The sequence below is a fragment of the Rhinolophus sinicus genome, chromosome 5 (assembly GCF_057876585.1).
Source record: "Rhinolophus sinicus isolate RSI-liver-muscle chromosome 5, RSI-T2T, whole genome shotgun sequence".
In the NCBI taxonomy this organism is placed as follows: Eukaryota; Metazoa; Chordata; class Mammalia; order Chiroptera; family Rhinolophidae; genus Rhinolophus; species Rhinolophus sinicus.
Window position 1 is genome coordinate 55,270,436 of NC_142505.1, and position 15,532 is coordinate 55,285,967.

Sequence of the window (15,532 nt, forward strand, 5' to 3'; positions counted from 1 at the left end):
AACGGGATACCCCGGCCCCTAAAAAGGCAACCGGCCGCCCCGCTCTTCTCCTCAGTTCCGAGTTAGCTCCCCCACCCCCCAAGTCCCGGATCCCGGAGTAACGCGGACGTGAGGAGACCTTGCCAAGCCCGCGCAAAGCGCGGTGTCTTTAAGAGCTCGCAGGACGGGAATCTGGCAAAGACTTGCAGGTCCCGGAAGGCAGCCGCTCTCCTCTTTCCCTCCAAGACTCGGCCAGAGTCTTCCCCAGGCCCCAGATTGCCCCAGGCAAGCCCGCAGATCCCGGGGCCGCAGGCGGTGAGAACCGGACCGTGCGACCCTGTGGAGAGGGTGGTAGCCGAGCGTGGCTGCTTTAAGAGTGCGGAGCGCGCGCGCCCGCCGGCAGCCGCCTCTGCTGCGCGTCGCCGCGATCGCCGCGCGCCCCTGCTCGCGCGTCCCCGCTGCCGCCGCCGCCGCCGCGCGCCCCCTGCTCGCTCGCCGGCTTTAAAGTCTCTGCCAGGATCCATGCTCACATGTTACTTCCTGTATGGAGGCATGGCCAGTTTCCAGCCCCGCGCTCCCCGTTCCTCCCCAGCCTGCGCCAGAGCCACAACTTTCAGGAGCATGGACTGAAGGCGCCCTGGCTCCAGCACCCCTCTGAGATCCTTTGTGTTTTTCTCCGTTTCCTCCGGCCGTTTCTATTTTGGGGGGGGCTCTTCGCTTCCCCCGCCTCTCCCCTCCCCTTCCCCGCTCGCAAACATGCCTCCTTCCTTCCCGGGGCCCTGAAAGAGCTGCCTGCCTGAAGCCCGGAGACGCCGCGCCGCGCTCAGCCCCGCGGCCGCCCGCCGGCTCTCGGGCTGCGCTGCGCTGCCGACTCAAGTTGGGGATCCTCGGCTGCTCGCCGCCGCCGCCTGCGGACCTGCCTGCCCCGGGCCCCGGGCATCGCTGCCTCCCTCCGACTCCTCGCGTTTCTCACTCGGCTTGCTCCTTTTTGAACGGAAAGCAGTCCTTCTCGGCCGAGGATCGTCCCCAGCGTGGCTCCGCGTTCCCGGTCACTTTTTGAGGTTTCTCGGGGACACTCGGCGGCTTCCCGGATTCCAGGGGCGATCGGACCTCTGAACACTGGGGGCCAGTAGAACGGTTGACCAGGGGAAGAGCACGGGCTTAGCGGAGGCTCACACGGAGGCAAGAACTTATTCAACAAGTTTACCCCCTGCCTTTCTCTTTTCGATGTGCGTTTTCGGACATGCGGAGGTTACTGGAACCGTGTTGGTGGATTTTGTTCCTGAAAATCACCACTTCAGTGCTCCATTATGTCGTGTGCTTCCCCGGTGAGTGCCGGCCGCCGAGGAGACGCGGCCCTGGCCGGCGCGCGCGGGGGATGTGGAGTTGTCGCCCGGGCACGAAGCTCGGGCGCCGGTCCGAGGGACCCCGGAGAGGGTGGAGGGGGGCCCGACGCCCGTGGAGGAGAGAGGGATCTGCTCTGCTGGCTTTGGTGGCATTTAGGGAGGCTCGTGGTTGGGGAGGATGGAAGAAGGGGCTGGCCAGGGAAGGGTTCAGGGGCCTCAGGGGGTCTGTTCTCGCTCGGGTTTGGGGAGGGTCTGGGGGAGCCGGAGTCGGGAGAAAAGGGGACTCTCTCTGCTGAGCCTACGCCGTTTGCGAGAACTAGAGTTCTGGGGCGGTTGGGGAGACTGTGACCAAGGGAAGACGCTTCTGTGGGTTTGAGGGGCCCAGGGTGCGCCCCTCGCTCAGGCGGTTGATTAAAGGAGCTCAGAATTAGTGACTTGCTTTGCTGCTCCGCGACCCTTTGGAGAGGGTAGTTTTCGGCGGAGGGTATCTGGAGATTGACCGTGGTTATTGAGGATATTGGGAACAGTCTGCGTTCTGGTCTCGGGGGCCAGGGGACCCCCCGGTCGGGGCTGGAGCGCGGGGCTGCGCTTCGGTGCTCGTGCGAGGCGGCCATCCCGGGAGCGGGGGCCTGGGGCGGTGGGAGTGCAAGGAGCAGGCGGTTTAGGGAGGTCTGCAGCCCCTTTACCCCGAAACTCTGGTCGGCTGGGCTGGTCGGGTCGGGGCGCCGGGGACGCGTCGGCGGCTGGATTGCTGTTCGCGCCCGGGCGGATTTTTCCGTCTCTCGCGCTCCTGCCTACCTTCATCTCTGCCCTTTTGCAGGCTGTTCGCGGCTGGCAGATCCACACTCGCTCCTTTTTGGCCAGGTTAAGACAGGGACAGTATTTGCAATTGATGACGATAATAAGTGATCGCACGTTGCGGTGTGCGGCTCGGCGACCCTCCACTTCCAGCCCTCAACCAGCTGACCCCCCTTCCTCTCTCCCCTCCTGGAGGGCAGAGGCCAGCCGCCTCCCTCTACCGTTTTGCAGGCTCCCCGGGCTACAGCCCCAAGCTCCCGCGAATCCGTCCGGCCCCCTCCCCAGGGGTGGAGGCCACATTCTGTGCCCTGACTGGGGAAGGGGTAAGTAGAAGGGGGCGATTCGTTTTTCATCCCTCGCTCTCTTAAGGACAGAGAACCCCCAGCTTTTCTGCCTTCTCATCCACCAGCTCCTGGATACCCGGAGGTGGGTGTTATCTGTACCAAACAAAAAAGGGAACGTGCCCCGGTGTTTCTCCTCTCCCTGGTGACAGCTGCCTGTCTCCCGGCGGCCGGGTTTTGGTGCAGCGGTTCCCCCAGCTCCGTCGTGCGCCCTAGAGCAGGGCGCGGGCACTCTTACTGCCCTCGGGGACTGGTAGCGAGTGTTCCCTTTGTAGGCATGGGGGTGGCCTCGAGGGGCGGAGGCAAAACACTTGTCTTCGGCACCCCCTTTTCCCTCTGTGCTTTCTCCTGCCCGTGGAATCATCTCTCGGAGCTTCTGCCACAGCCCAGAAACCTAGCTTGATGCCGAGCGAGGGCATGCATCCACACTCTCCCATAGGTTTGGGGTTTGCCCACCAGAGGCCAGCCTTCTTGGGGCTGTAAGGCGGTGTGGGCATTTCCTCTTAAAAATGCACTCTCTCCCTTAAAACATCACTGCTCGGTATTGGTGTTAGTCGTCTGCTCCTTCTAGACTTTCGTCTTTGCTGTGGACTCCGGCAGAGTGGACTCAGGTGTACACTGGGCTCGAGTTCTGTACGGGTCACGCTTTACTGGGGGTAGTGGGAGGCAGCAGGATAGCCTTGCGAAACAAGGAATTTCTAATTCCATTCTGGCCTTCTCCTTACGCTCGGGCATGCAGTCAGTGGGCTGGTCGTGATTTTCTTTTTCCTGGTGTGAGGAAGCTTGAAATCCAAAATGGGACCGCCAGTGGTCCCGCCTTGGTGGGGCTTGGACAATTTTAATCTTCCATATTTTGTTTTAGTGCCCCCTCTGCGAGGTAAATAGCGCATTCCCTGGTCCGAGAGCCGAAGGGTGTCAGAAAGGGAAGGGGCAGTGGTTTGGAGCACGGGGAAGAGGAGATGTGGTTTGGGAAAGTGCCGCCGGAGAGGGTGCAGCAGCGCTTGGAACCAGGCAAAGTTAAAATGTCAGAGAGCCGTGGGAGACGCCGGCTTTCGGGTTTCCGAAGGTGCCGTGACAACGCTGGACCTCAGGAGGCGCTCTCGAGCCACTCGGCCGGGCTCCTGCCACCTCCGCTGGTAATGCTCGGCCACCTCGGTGCCCTGAGGCCTTGGTGGGAGCCGGGATGGGGTCCGCGCGGTCGGGGTCCCAGGCTTGGGGGCTGCGGATGCGCCTCTGCGGAGCAGACGACCTCAGCTACGCGCTGCTGCTCCTGGCCGGCTGTAAACCCCATGGAACCTTGAGTTCGCTTTGGGATCCCCCTTGCCTTTCATAACCTTGGAAGCGTTTAATCTGCTTGACAGGAAAGATGCAAATGCTTCTGGTATTTGATTAGGGTCCTTTTTTGTGAAGTTTTAACCAAAATTCCTTGTTGTTTTGTTTGTTTCCTCTCAGAATTAAACCAACTTTTCAGTTGCATTTGAGTTCTCAAGCATCTGTAAGGATACAGGGGAGCTGTAATTTGGAAGGGTTTTGGAAACAGCCATGGCAGGGCATGGGTCTTGCCCCAGCCGATGTGAAACAATGCCTTTTAGTCTCTCAAAAAAAGTATGGCGTTGCTGTTAGTGTTTCAAGTGATATTTCCACTCTCTAGAGCAGAAGGGTGATCAGACATGATATAGTGCATACATAGTACGTTCTTTTCTTTACATGTCGTAAAAATATTATGGAAAAACTTGTGAAAATGGAAAAATGTAATGGACTCTGGTCCTCCCACTCAGCTACAATTACCAACTCAGTCTTCCTCCTTCCACACCCCCCATCCTCCCCAACACCTCTTTATTTTACTCCTCGTTCATTTAATAAGCCTTTGGTATATATCACTATCACTGAGATTGTAAGTGACTCCAACTGGATATAAAACATGTTGCTTGAGAGGGGTAACGTTTTATGCATTTTTCATTCTTAAGCTATTCAAAAGAAACTTAAAAGAGAATTTATTTTTTTATTGATTTTTTTTCTCTCCATCCTCAGAGTGAAACCTCTTTGATTCTGATATGTTTTGTACCCTAATTAGATTACATCCAGAGGCTGACGTTGGAAATACTTCAGATGGATAAGCTCTGCGGCATATTTTGGAGGTGTCACAATCTGAGGATCCATGATTGATGTCCTGTGCATCTCCCTCTAAGCTGTCTCGGTGTATTTGCCTGTACATGTTTTAGTCCTGATGGACGTCCTTTATGGCCTTAAAAAAATGCAAAAGTGATATTTTTAAGTCAGCTACCTTGCTCTGAGGGATGGGGTGAGAAATCATGCAGTCTCGTCCCCACACTCCCCCTTCAAGTGTCTTATTTGAAAATGAAGAATCTTTATCCAGTCTTGGTTCCTCCGACACAGTTATGGAATGAAATCTTTGATGTTTCCTTCTAAACAGTATTCACATTACAGAGTTGATGAAGTTAGCACATTAATACAAATTGACATAACAGGACTTTTTGGAAATAGGAGAAGTTGCTGTTGATGGTGGCGGAAAGGTTATAGGAAAGGTTGGCTGAAATGAGAAAAAGTACTAGCCAATAAGTGAAACTGAGCATCTCCCCTTAATTATGGACTTGTTTTCACTGAATAAAAGATTATGTTGTTTATATGAAGTAGTACAGGGAATGCTGATGATTTTATGCAGCAAAACAAAACAAAACAAAGCCCCTCTCAGATTCATGCTTCTATTTTGAAAAACTCCCAAGTTAATGTAGTATAATCAGTTGTCTCTCAGTGCACCGATTGGAATGAACTCTCTTGCCATTCATGTAAGATCGTTTCAGATGCCCCAGAGCAATTGTTATTAAGGGGCCCCCTCCTGCATCCTTACCCCTTCCCCATTTTTTGGAAACTTCTTGACCCAAAGGACAGTATGGACACTTTCATTAGTCTTACCTACATGAAGAATGCAAATTAAGTATTGCTAATGCTTGTTGCTTTAACTCTTCCCTTTTATGGTGAAAGGTTTTTGTTTACTTTTTAAATTTGAATTTCCATTCAGCATTTTAAGAGCACGAAGCACAATGCAACGTCATTTCTAAGCAGGATGCAGACTATACTGAGGATGTGCATTCTGAATTGCAAGAGTGAAAACTTTGTGATTAACACTTTCATTCTGTGGCACATCCATCATGTCATCACATTTCAGAATTCAGGGTTTATGGGAGAAATTCAGGATATCTAAAGTGACCTCCAAAGTGCTTGATGTGCCCCCAAATAAATCCTTGGTGTGCTTCGGTTACGGGTTGCCCACTATCAGATGACAGGTGGTAATCACTGAAACTGCATTTTTGGCTGTGTCTGTGTAGAGAATAAAAGCTCTGTGTATCAAACAATATAAAGGAAGCCAGGGAAGTGTGCCCTGCCCGCCTTGTAGTTCTCCACCTGAGTTTGATCTAGGCAAAGCTAGTGGCTACTGAGGTACTCAAGGAAGTGAGAAATGGTCTTCCGAGAAGAGCCTGCCCCCAGCGGGCACTGAGAGCTTTTGTGGAATTCTGCAGCAGTAACAGTTTGTTCCGGAATGAGGTTGCTTGGGCCTGGGCACACATTAGGCCCTCAGTAAATATTTGGAAATGATTAAAAGATCTGATATCTGGGTTTCTCTGTCTGACAAATGGGAGTGACCAGCTTGCTAAGAACCAACCCCAGGACTACGGCAGTGTTCTGTGCACTTAAAGATCAAATGCACATCTGTAAAAAAGCCATCTGATTTGACTTTTTTTGATACTGTGTTTATGTGGTGGTGTAACAACAACAACAAAAATCCAAAAAAAATGTTTTGAAAACTCTTGTTTATTTCTCCCTGCTTTGTCCTACAATTCCTCTTTGTCTCAAATTTCCAAGATCATAGAATTGACTCTTTAAAAACATAGATCTAGAAGTAATGTCAGTGAATTTCATTTTCAGAAAAGTCTCTGATGATGGAAATACATAATGTCAATTTGTGGTTTGCTCCTCTTAGGAAAAGGATTGTGAGGTTTATAGTGACGGCTGTGCAAGATTGCCTGAAGTAGCTAGAGGGCTCTGTGTGCTCCTGTCTCCTCCTGGCGGGAAGCGTGTAATTGGAGGGGCCACTTCACCTGGCATCATCTACAGCAAAATGTTTGGTGTTTTGACTGGCAGAAAAAATACCCATGTGAGATGATTGCCAGGCCTATGCAGGCTCAAAGTTTGTATGACCATGACACTTGATATGACGTTTAAAAAAACATAGAAAGTACTGGAGGAATGACAGCAGACCAGGTTCCAAATGTGCTGGTTTTGAACACCCCTCTCTCCCCTCCAACTGAATTGGGTGGTGCTACTGATATAATTTGGGTGGGGGTGTGTGTGAGAGAACTTTGGTGTCTGTCAACCAGTTTATGATTATCATTGTGTACTGTTTCATCAGCATATAGCAAGGAGAAGTCTTAGGAACCTAGAACCTGTCAATGCTTTTTGTTTTCTTTCAAAACCAGGTAGCTGTGGCAAGTTGTATGGAGTATATCAAAGTACGCTTAAGAATATGGTCTCTGGAGCCAGCTGGCCTCTGCTATTACTAGTTGTGGGGCCTTAGACAAGTTACTTAACCTCTCTGCCTCTCTTTTATTTTTTCCTCTGTGAAATGACATAGTGATTGTACCCTGACTCCTAAAGTCTTTATGAGGCTTGAATGAGAATGCTTGCTAAAGGACTTAGCCCTGTGTGTGGTGAATAGTAAGTGCTCAATAAATTAACTGTTTTTATTTCATGTGTACTGAAGAGATGAGGAGTATGTGGGAAGAGGAAAATAAAAAGGACAACTGCATGCAAAAACAAGAGCATTTTAGAAATTAAAACTCACATGCTGTTTTTTTGTACTTGAGGGCAAGAAGGACTAAGGACTGGCCCAAGGGCATCCCATGTAAAATTAGTAAAATGGTTACGATTCGAGGTGTAAGATGAGAAAGCCTCAGTGAAGCCTGAGATACCTCCTTACTCACATGGCAAAGGAGGTCTCCACTTTCCCACCTAAAAAAGGGAAAGATGTTCTCTGCAGGCTTAAACTCTGCCATGTGAGTGTCCCAAATTCCCTTCCGTGGTGTTATCCTTCCTGGAAAGAGTTGCTCGGTCCTGCACACTGGAATACCCATTCTTCTAAGACCTTCTGGACTGTAAGGTAACCAAGGAGAATGGGTCTCTGCTACTCTCCTTTCTGGGCTTTAATCTTGTGCCACTACTGAGAAGCAAGCAGTTGTATTTGGGTGTTGCTTTTATGTTGTACTTGTGTGACCATTGCTCACGCTAATATCTTGGTCTCCACGTCTGCGTAGATTCAGACCTGCAGAGCCTGAGAGAACCGTGCACTGTGCTTCGTGCCTGCCTTCTAATCAGTTCTTTGCAAACTGAAATCAGCATGATGGTTTTCTGGCCAAACAACAAAGTGTGATTTTTAAACTACTCAACTTAGCTATTTTTGGGTTGTAGCAAAGTGACACAGTTGGCTACTGAAATCTAGCAACTAAAAAAGAAGAAACGAAAGCATAGTTCATGGAATATGTTAACACTCCCATGTCAGAAAATAGGACAACTGGTCTTATTTTTGGGTCTGTGATACTATTTTTCTCAAGAGAAGACTGAAGCAGGTTGTCGATTGATATTGCAGAGGGAATACTTTTGAGGAATTCATACCAGTTACTATATGAAGCCAGGAGGTATTTTGAGGTTTTACACCATTGCAGCCTCATTAAGTTCCACAGTGCACTGATATCAGATAAACTCATCAATTTGGAATGATTTGGATAGGAAACACAGCCATAAGCAATTTACCAAATACCAAAGCATAGTTCAGATTAGTGAGGGAATGTAATTGACTTTCCAAGAGTCTAGTTCGTCATGAATCTTAAAAAGATTTATTTACAAAGCAGTGGTTATTTACAAAAGAGTTCTTATTTATAAGAGAGTTCTAGTCATTTAAAAAAAAATACCACTTTTCTGAAGTGTTTGGATTCAGTGAGTGTGGAGGCTAAGAATCCACCGATGGCTTGGCTCTGTCACTGGGTAGCTGGGCTGCCTTGGCCAAATTACCCAGCATCTTGTGGAAGTGGCGTTTGGTGATGTTGGGAGACTTGGAGTCCCAGATATATACATCTGTTATTTAGGAACCACACTGGGATCCCAGAGGGCCAGACTGAAATTTTTTTTTTTTCTTTTTTCTTTTTTAATGTCAGACGGGTAATGTGCCAATGTCGTAACAAGGTTTGTGGGAGGCACATCTCACGCAAAAGCGTGACCACCCAATCATCACACTTATGAACTACAAAAGGATCAGACTGAAATTCTTGATGTGTTGTAGCAGTGTTACCTTGGGCCAATAACAGTGCTTACAATAGCCCACACTCACCTAGCTCTTGGCTTGATCTACTTGCTGTGCCTGAGTTTTTTATATGCTGCTTGAATCCTCTCTGGACGTGGAAACCATGAATATCCCCACTTTAGGATGAGAAAACTAAAGCTGAAGGAGGTTGCCACTTGTCCAAGGTCACCCTTGTAGTAAGTGGGGGTGGCTATAATATGTCTCTCTAATCATCTCAGGATTATTTTGAATTTCAAACTGGTTGTTGCTCTTTGGAAGCTGTTTTTCGTACTTGCACAGGAAGGCCAATTACAAGACAGACCCAGCCTGTGGTTTCACCCTAGTGCTTTTCCCATATAAAAGCAAGTACCATAAACACTGGGTGAAATAAAGGTGTCTTCCTGTATTTGCTACAATTAAATAAGGAAGTAATGCAATTAGTGTAGGATTTTATTTGGTTACATGGAAGAGATGACCTTTCAGCAAATTACGTTAGCTTCTGAATAAGCTGATAATAACTGGATAGAGTGAATTTGTTAGTTTTTTTGACTCTTCAAAATGATCTACGTCGATTTAGTTTGTAGTTTGAGAACTTTTTTGGGGGGCATTGAATAGGGTTACTTTTAATAATGTGATACTATTATGCTTTATATCATTTAAGGGTGTGCTGTAGGTTCTGAATCACAACTTCAGAAAAGGTCTGCGGGAGTTGTACTTGGCAAGAGTGGTTTGGGTTCTGGGTTTTCCTCTGGCGTTTAGAACTAGCCATGGGAGCCAGCCGAGTCAGCTGTGGGATCTGGGCAAGACTCTCAGTTCCTTTGGGGTTGTTTTCCTTACCCTTAACGAAATGGCTTCTAAAATTATTCTGGAATTTTAGGGATTGGTGATTCCAGCCTAGGCACTTTGGAAGGGTTGTGGTCCTTCTGCAAGATGCAAGTCCAGTGACCACTGCATATTATATTGTGATTTGTGCGGTGGACTTCTTGTTAACTTTCCACTGAAAGTTTGCTTCCTAAGGCCCTAAGAACCCGCTGATTATCTTGCTGACCTTGCTACAGAGTATCCCCAGGGAGTAGCAGATAAGGTGGTGAGTGGATCTTGGTTAATGGAATGCCTATAAGCTATTTTCCTTTTTTAACATTAAACCTTATTTCTCCTGGAGTGCAGGTCAAAAAAACGGAGGCTTGCTCATGCCAGCGGAGGTATGTGTGACCTTAAAAGTATTTAATGTGATTTATGATGGGAATAGTGGTGGCAGTATTCTTTGTCTAAAAAGAGAACCAAGAGGCTAGTTTCGGATCTTTTGTCTTACTCTGGACAAGAGAAATGGAGAAAGAGTCATTTGCGTTATCTGGAGTTCTGCAGGTGGCATCCGACATGTTCTTTGGTCATACTGTGTTGAAAAAAGAAAACAGTTGAGTTAAAAATTAGGGTGTTTCACATTTGTACTATCAACAAGTATAACTTGTGTACCCATAGTGTGCCAGGCACTGTTCCAGGCACGGGGAGGGAGGCAGTGATGACCAAAACAGATGGAAACCACTGCCCTTGCGGGGGGCGGGGGGCTTCCCACAGAAGTCGAGGTTACTCCTGAAAAAAAAGAATGAGGTGTGTGGACGGCCTGTGTTCTTGGTTGCCAACAACAGTAAGCTGGAACTAAATAGTGGCTGTCCCCTTGAGATGGAGCCTGGCCCGCAGCGGTTATTTACAATACTCAGCTGGTCCCTGGAGGTGTTTGGCACCTGCGTGTAGGTGAATTCTAGATTTCTACCTGAGGGACAGATTCTTTGTTGTTGCTTGTTTGGGGTGTTGTATTACCTGGATTGGTTGTGTGTAAGTGTGTGTGCGCGTGCATCGTTGGCTGATGAAGTGACCATTCCCATCAGTCTACAGCTTAGCTCTCCTGGCTCTGTCCTTTTCTGGCTCTGCAAATAGCATGCTGCTTGGACAGCGCACGGTAATGTGGCGATTCCTATTGCTGCTGGCTTGTTCTGTTGAAAAAAGCTGTGTTTTGAAAAAGCTCCCATTTGACTTGAAGAAATAGCCCCTTTGGTCACTTTCTTGTTGTCAGACTACTGGAGGAAGGCACGATGTGGGGACATAAGAGAGAAGGACATTGACCCATAGAGTAGGATCTACGTAAGTTATTATTAGAGGTGTAATATTAGCGGATCCCTTGCCAAAGATCATAATTTTTCCACATAACATCCCTGACCCGCTAATTTTTTGCACATGAAATCCATTTCTAATAGATGATGGAAATAATCACGTATCTTAATTTTTCAAAAAATGACAGATGAAAACCTGAACTTTGAATCGGTAGAGTGGCAAGTTTTTGGCATGGACAGGTCAAAGATTTGAGGGGGTGATTCCTTCACCCTAATTCCAGCATATCTTTTTTATCTGGTTTTTATAATATACAGTATGTTCACATGAATTTCTCACATGACTCATAGCCTAAGTAGGCGATACGTTCTTTGACGGCAGGACCTCATTCCTCCTTCCACCTGTTGTATTTTCAGTATCTGGTGGGAGTGGGCATATTTGAGGATTGATGGAAGGAACAGATAGTGCTCTCTAAAACAATTACAGGACATTTTACAAGACGTTGGTGCCAGTGTATGTGGTTTCCAGAAATCCCACATTTGTATATTTCATCCTCTTAAGAGAAATATTCAAGGTTAACATCTTCCTGAAGAGAATTCAGAATGTGTATATTGTCATGGTGTTTCAAGTCCCTCTTTAAAAAGGGAGAAGCTAAATTTGTATCTCCTGTTGCTGGCCACCAAGGTATCTATTGCTGAAAACAAAACATATTCTAATTAGAGGTCAGATGTCTTGTGGGGCAGTAGGGTTATGCTTTCATGGTCCCAAACCTTTTTTTTTCTCTTGTGGAATAATTTAGGCTACGTTTTGGGACTCTAGTATCCATTGCATCAGAAGTGGCCTTAGCTTTAGGTCTATCTAGAAGTAGACATCTTCACTTCTGCTTTGGTTGTTCTAGAAATAGTGACATGAGGTGTGTAGAGGTCAGTAGAGCTTGCTTGTGCTAATTATAAAGCGTGAGATGAATAGTGACCTGTTGACTAGCAATGGCTTTGGGCAGGTTGGGCCAGGAGAAGGGCTTGGCCTGCCTGAACTGACAACTTTTTGTTGCTTGACAGGTATTGGTTTGACCACCTTATTTAATGCCCTCAGTTAGACAGATATTGGCTGGTACATCATGGAGCAAAATTTTCTAGAACACATTGTTAGTCACTGCCTGCCCTATTTTATTTCTCTCCTATCCAGTTGTTTTTTCTTCTAAACTAGCCATTTTCTCTACATCTATGTGTGTAAATCACTTGACAATTTTAGGCATCAGCCCCTCATTTTCTCAATTGGTCATTTGGGACAGAAGCTGCTGAAATAATTTCATGTGATAGAGGGTGGGTAACTCCGGCATTAGACTTCTTTCTGGACATTTTTTTAGAGTATGATTTTTAAAAGAAAAACTCTGTGATTGAAGCATCGTAACTGATACAAGTGAGTTACTTTGCTGGTTCTTGAGGTTTTTGCCTTCACTGGTTATATTAAGTGGAAGGAAAATTGATTTCTGGAGAATCTGGGTGAAATGTAAGCACTCTGACCAGATAAAGGAGTTTGTGCAAATAACTCTTTTATGCCTTGGGACCTTTAGTAGGGTTTTGAGGAAATGAGACTTGAGACAAGTGGATTCTGATGAAAGAGGCCCTGCCAAATGCAAGTGTTTTGAATTGCACAGATCTGTCAGTCAAGTTAAGTAACTGGCCCCAGTCAGTGAATTCTAGCTTTGTCCTTTACCAACTTGGGCTATTTACTTAACTGTGTTGGTTTTCTCATCTGTAAAATGGAGGAGTTTGAACCTCCTAGAGTCCTTTGGAAGATTAAATGAGATATCGTGTGCAAAGCATCAGAATAGCATTAGATACGCAGGATGTTACAAATGACACCTGCTTTTAATAGCTGTTGCTTACGGTTTATGAAACGAATGCTTGCATAAGTATGCTCTCAGTTACTGCCATGCAACCCTATGAAGAGATGGGAGAACTGGAACTGAGGGAAAGCAGCAATCCTACGTTGAATGAAGTGGAGGAATCGAAATTTGAACTTGGCTTTTCTGGATGCTGTCATGTGTCTCAGCTAGCAGAGAAAATGATGGATAAATTTAATGTGCACATGGCTACTCAGGAACAATTTTTGTTGACAGAGATTTACTAACGATGGCTATTGGATTTTTAATTTGCTCTGTATGCCCCCAGCTTGGAACAGGTTCAGAGCTACTTTTGGTTTTCTTATTACTGAAATTGTCTGTGTGGATATAATGTAAATGCCTTGCTTTGTATTTATTTCTGTGCTAACATGGGACCCTAGGTGCATATGGATGGAGACTTGTGGTGGAAGTCTGCAGCGCATATTTTGTCTTCTTGCCATTGTGTTATTTTACAGTTTTTCTACACAGGGATTGGAGATCAATATTTGAAATGAAGGTTCCCATGCCCATAGCTGTGGCAGATATTGCTAATCAATCATGGAGCTCTTTCCTGCAAATGCCTGGTGTCTTAGAATGAATGCTTCGCAAGGGTTGGCTTGGAGAAGACTTTTGTGCCATTCCTGAGCTATGCTGAGACACAGCCAACCTTTGAAAATATAAGGAAAAGCTATCTACGGGCTTTCATATCCTTGCAAATAGGTTTACTGCTACATGGACAATCTTTAAGTCATAGAGCTGTCTCGAAATTGACTTGAAAGAGCAGGTATCAATAGCAAGTATCCTGATCCATGAAACTGCTTTACGCTCATGTTTGACTCACTTTCATTCATTCAGGAGAAAAAAAAGAAATCTAACCTCTTGATGGTGATTACATCATATTCTAATTGGTGAGCCCTGCTAATGGAGGTTTAGGGACCTAAAATTAGTGACTTTTTCCCTTTCTTTAAAGCCCAGAGGTTTTGCATCAGATTATGGCTGTTGTAGGACTGTTTATATTCCAAAGTGACACCTTTCTGAATTCTTAGCTATTTAAGTAAGTGTGTGGGCTTGGTGACCGCAGTTATTAAAACTGTGACTGACGGAATGGATCCTTTCCCCATGTTGTTTATACCTGGTACAGTATCTTGTGTTTACTTTGAATAAATTCATTGTTACTGTTAGGGTGGCTAACTTGTTTCTCAAAATTTGAGTGGTCCTCTGACTCGTGTTATTTTTATTAAGGAAATTACAGAGTAGGGATAAAAGGTGAAAGGATTTCCTTTGAGAAGTTGACATCAGATAAATTTGTGGTGTTTGGTTAATATACCAAGTACTTGGATGACATCAAGTAATCCCGTATTTGTTTCCTGGATATTAATTTTTTTCCCCCTAAGGGTCCCTCTGATGTTGAGCCTTAGCTTTGAAATGTCTGTAGAGCTACACTGTCCCGCATGGAAGCTACTAGCCACATGTGGCTAATGGGCAGTGAAATGTGGCCCGTCTGAATGCAGATATGCTTTAAATGTAAAATACACACTGGATTTCAAAGACATATGAAAAATTATGTAAAATATCTCATTAAATTTTTACATTGATTATCTATTGAAATGATAATTTAGATATATTGGGTTAAGTGACATACATTATTAAAATTAATATTACCTGTTTTTACTGTTTCCTGTGACTATCATAAAATTTACAATTACATACATGGCTTGCATTCGTGGCTTGCATTGTATTTTTATTGCCCTTTGCTCCCTCACTTCACCTTCCAGAAGAACCGTTCTCAGCTATCACACCGTCTGTGACATTGATCACCTCTTCTCTCTTTCCTGCCCCTTCAAAACACAGTGTCAAGAGAGGCTCTGGTCACGGATGCAGAGGGTTGGTTGCCTTCTGGAAGGCACTGTTACTAGGAAGCACTGGAGTCTGGGTATCAGGACAGAGAGTGGGGTCATTGAGCTTTATGGGTTTGTTTGCTTATCTGTGCAGTGGGGTAACAGTCCTTGCTCCGTGAGTTTGTTTATGGAGTAAATGAAGTAAGCCATGTAAGGCTTTTGGCACAGTCCTGGCAAATAGTAAGCACCTGAAAATAATAGCCATTATTGTTATTTTACTGGCTCCCGAGTGGGCATTTAGCTGAATTCCTGGCTTTGATTTCTCCCTCTTCAGCTTCTAGGTGGTGAAACATGTGGGACTCGTGGAGGGTTGCAAAAGAGACCTGCATACTTTTAAAATGCCAGCAGCCTCTGCTGCCTAGGAAATCAAGGACAGCTTAGAAAATACCTTGAGAGTTCTGTTTGAGCTCATGCTCAGCAACATGAAAGGTAGAAGGGACCTTGGCATCTTTAGAGATTGCAAACGGTCTGCAGAAGCTCTTTGACAGGAGTGCCAGTCCGTGACAGTGCTCATTCCCTCCTGCCTGGAGTAGGAGACTATAGAATCCTTCCTCACAGCATCCTGGGCCCTTGCGTGTGCTCTCCTGGGTATTTTGCTTTATTCAGGCACATCTTCCCATTTCTAGTTAGTAGCCAAGCTCATACCAGATCCAACTGCTGGACTCCAGATTATTACTAGTGGTTCAGGCTTTAATACACCTGTGGATATGGAGGTGGATTGAGGTGTAGTCTCTGTATCCACGTAGTATAGAGAAGTCCAAACACACCTCTGAGGATTTTTGGCTCCTTTCTCCAGGACACTGTTAAAATGGGTGGCTTTTCTAGGT

The 15,532-nt window shown here is 46.3% G+C and overlaps 1 protein-coding gene and 1 non-coding gene across 4 annotated transcripts in view; one reads left to right on the forward strand and one right to left on the reverse strand.

Moving 5' to 3' along the window:
* Positions 1–105: 105 nt before the first annotated feature.
* The window catches only part of PTPRG (protein tyrosine phosphatase receptor type G), a 693,857-nt gene continuing 678,430 nt past the window's right edge, over positions 106–15,532 (forward strand). For 2 of the 3 annotated variants that reach the window (XM_019728372.3, XM_019728373.3), the window contains exon 1: positions 106–1,307. In XM_019728372.3, coding sequence (XP_019583931.2) covers positions 1,223–1,307 — 85 coding nt within the window. In that variant the 5' untranslated portion in view covers positions 106–1,222. The remainder of the gene's footprint in view (positions 1,308–15,532) is intronic. The other variant, XM_019728374.3, reaches the window with a different exon arrangement.
* On the reverse strand, positions 8,686–8,789 carry LOC141567374 (small nucleolar RNA U13). Its single transcript, XR_012489969.1, has one exon. It is a non-coding gene; the product is annotated as a small nucleolar RNA U13 (small nucleolar RNA).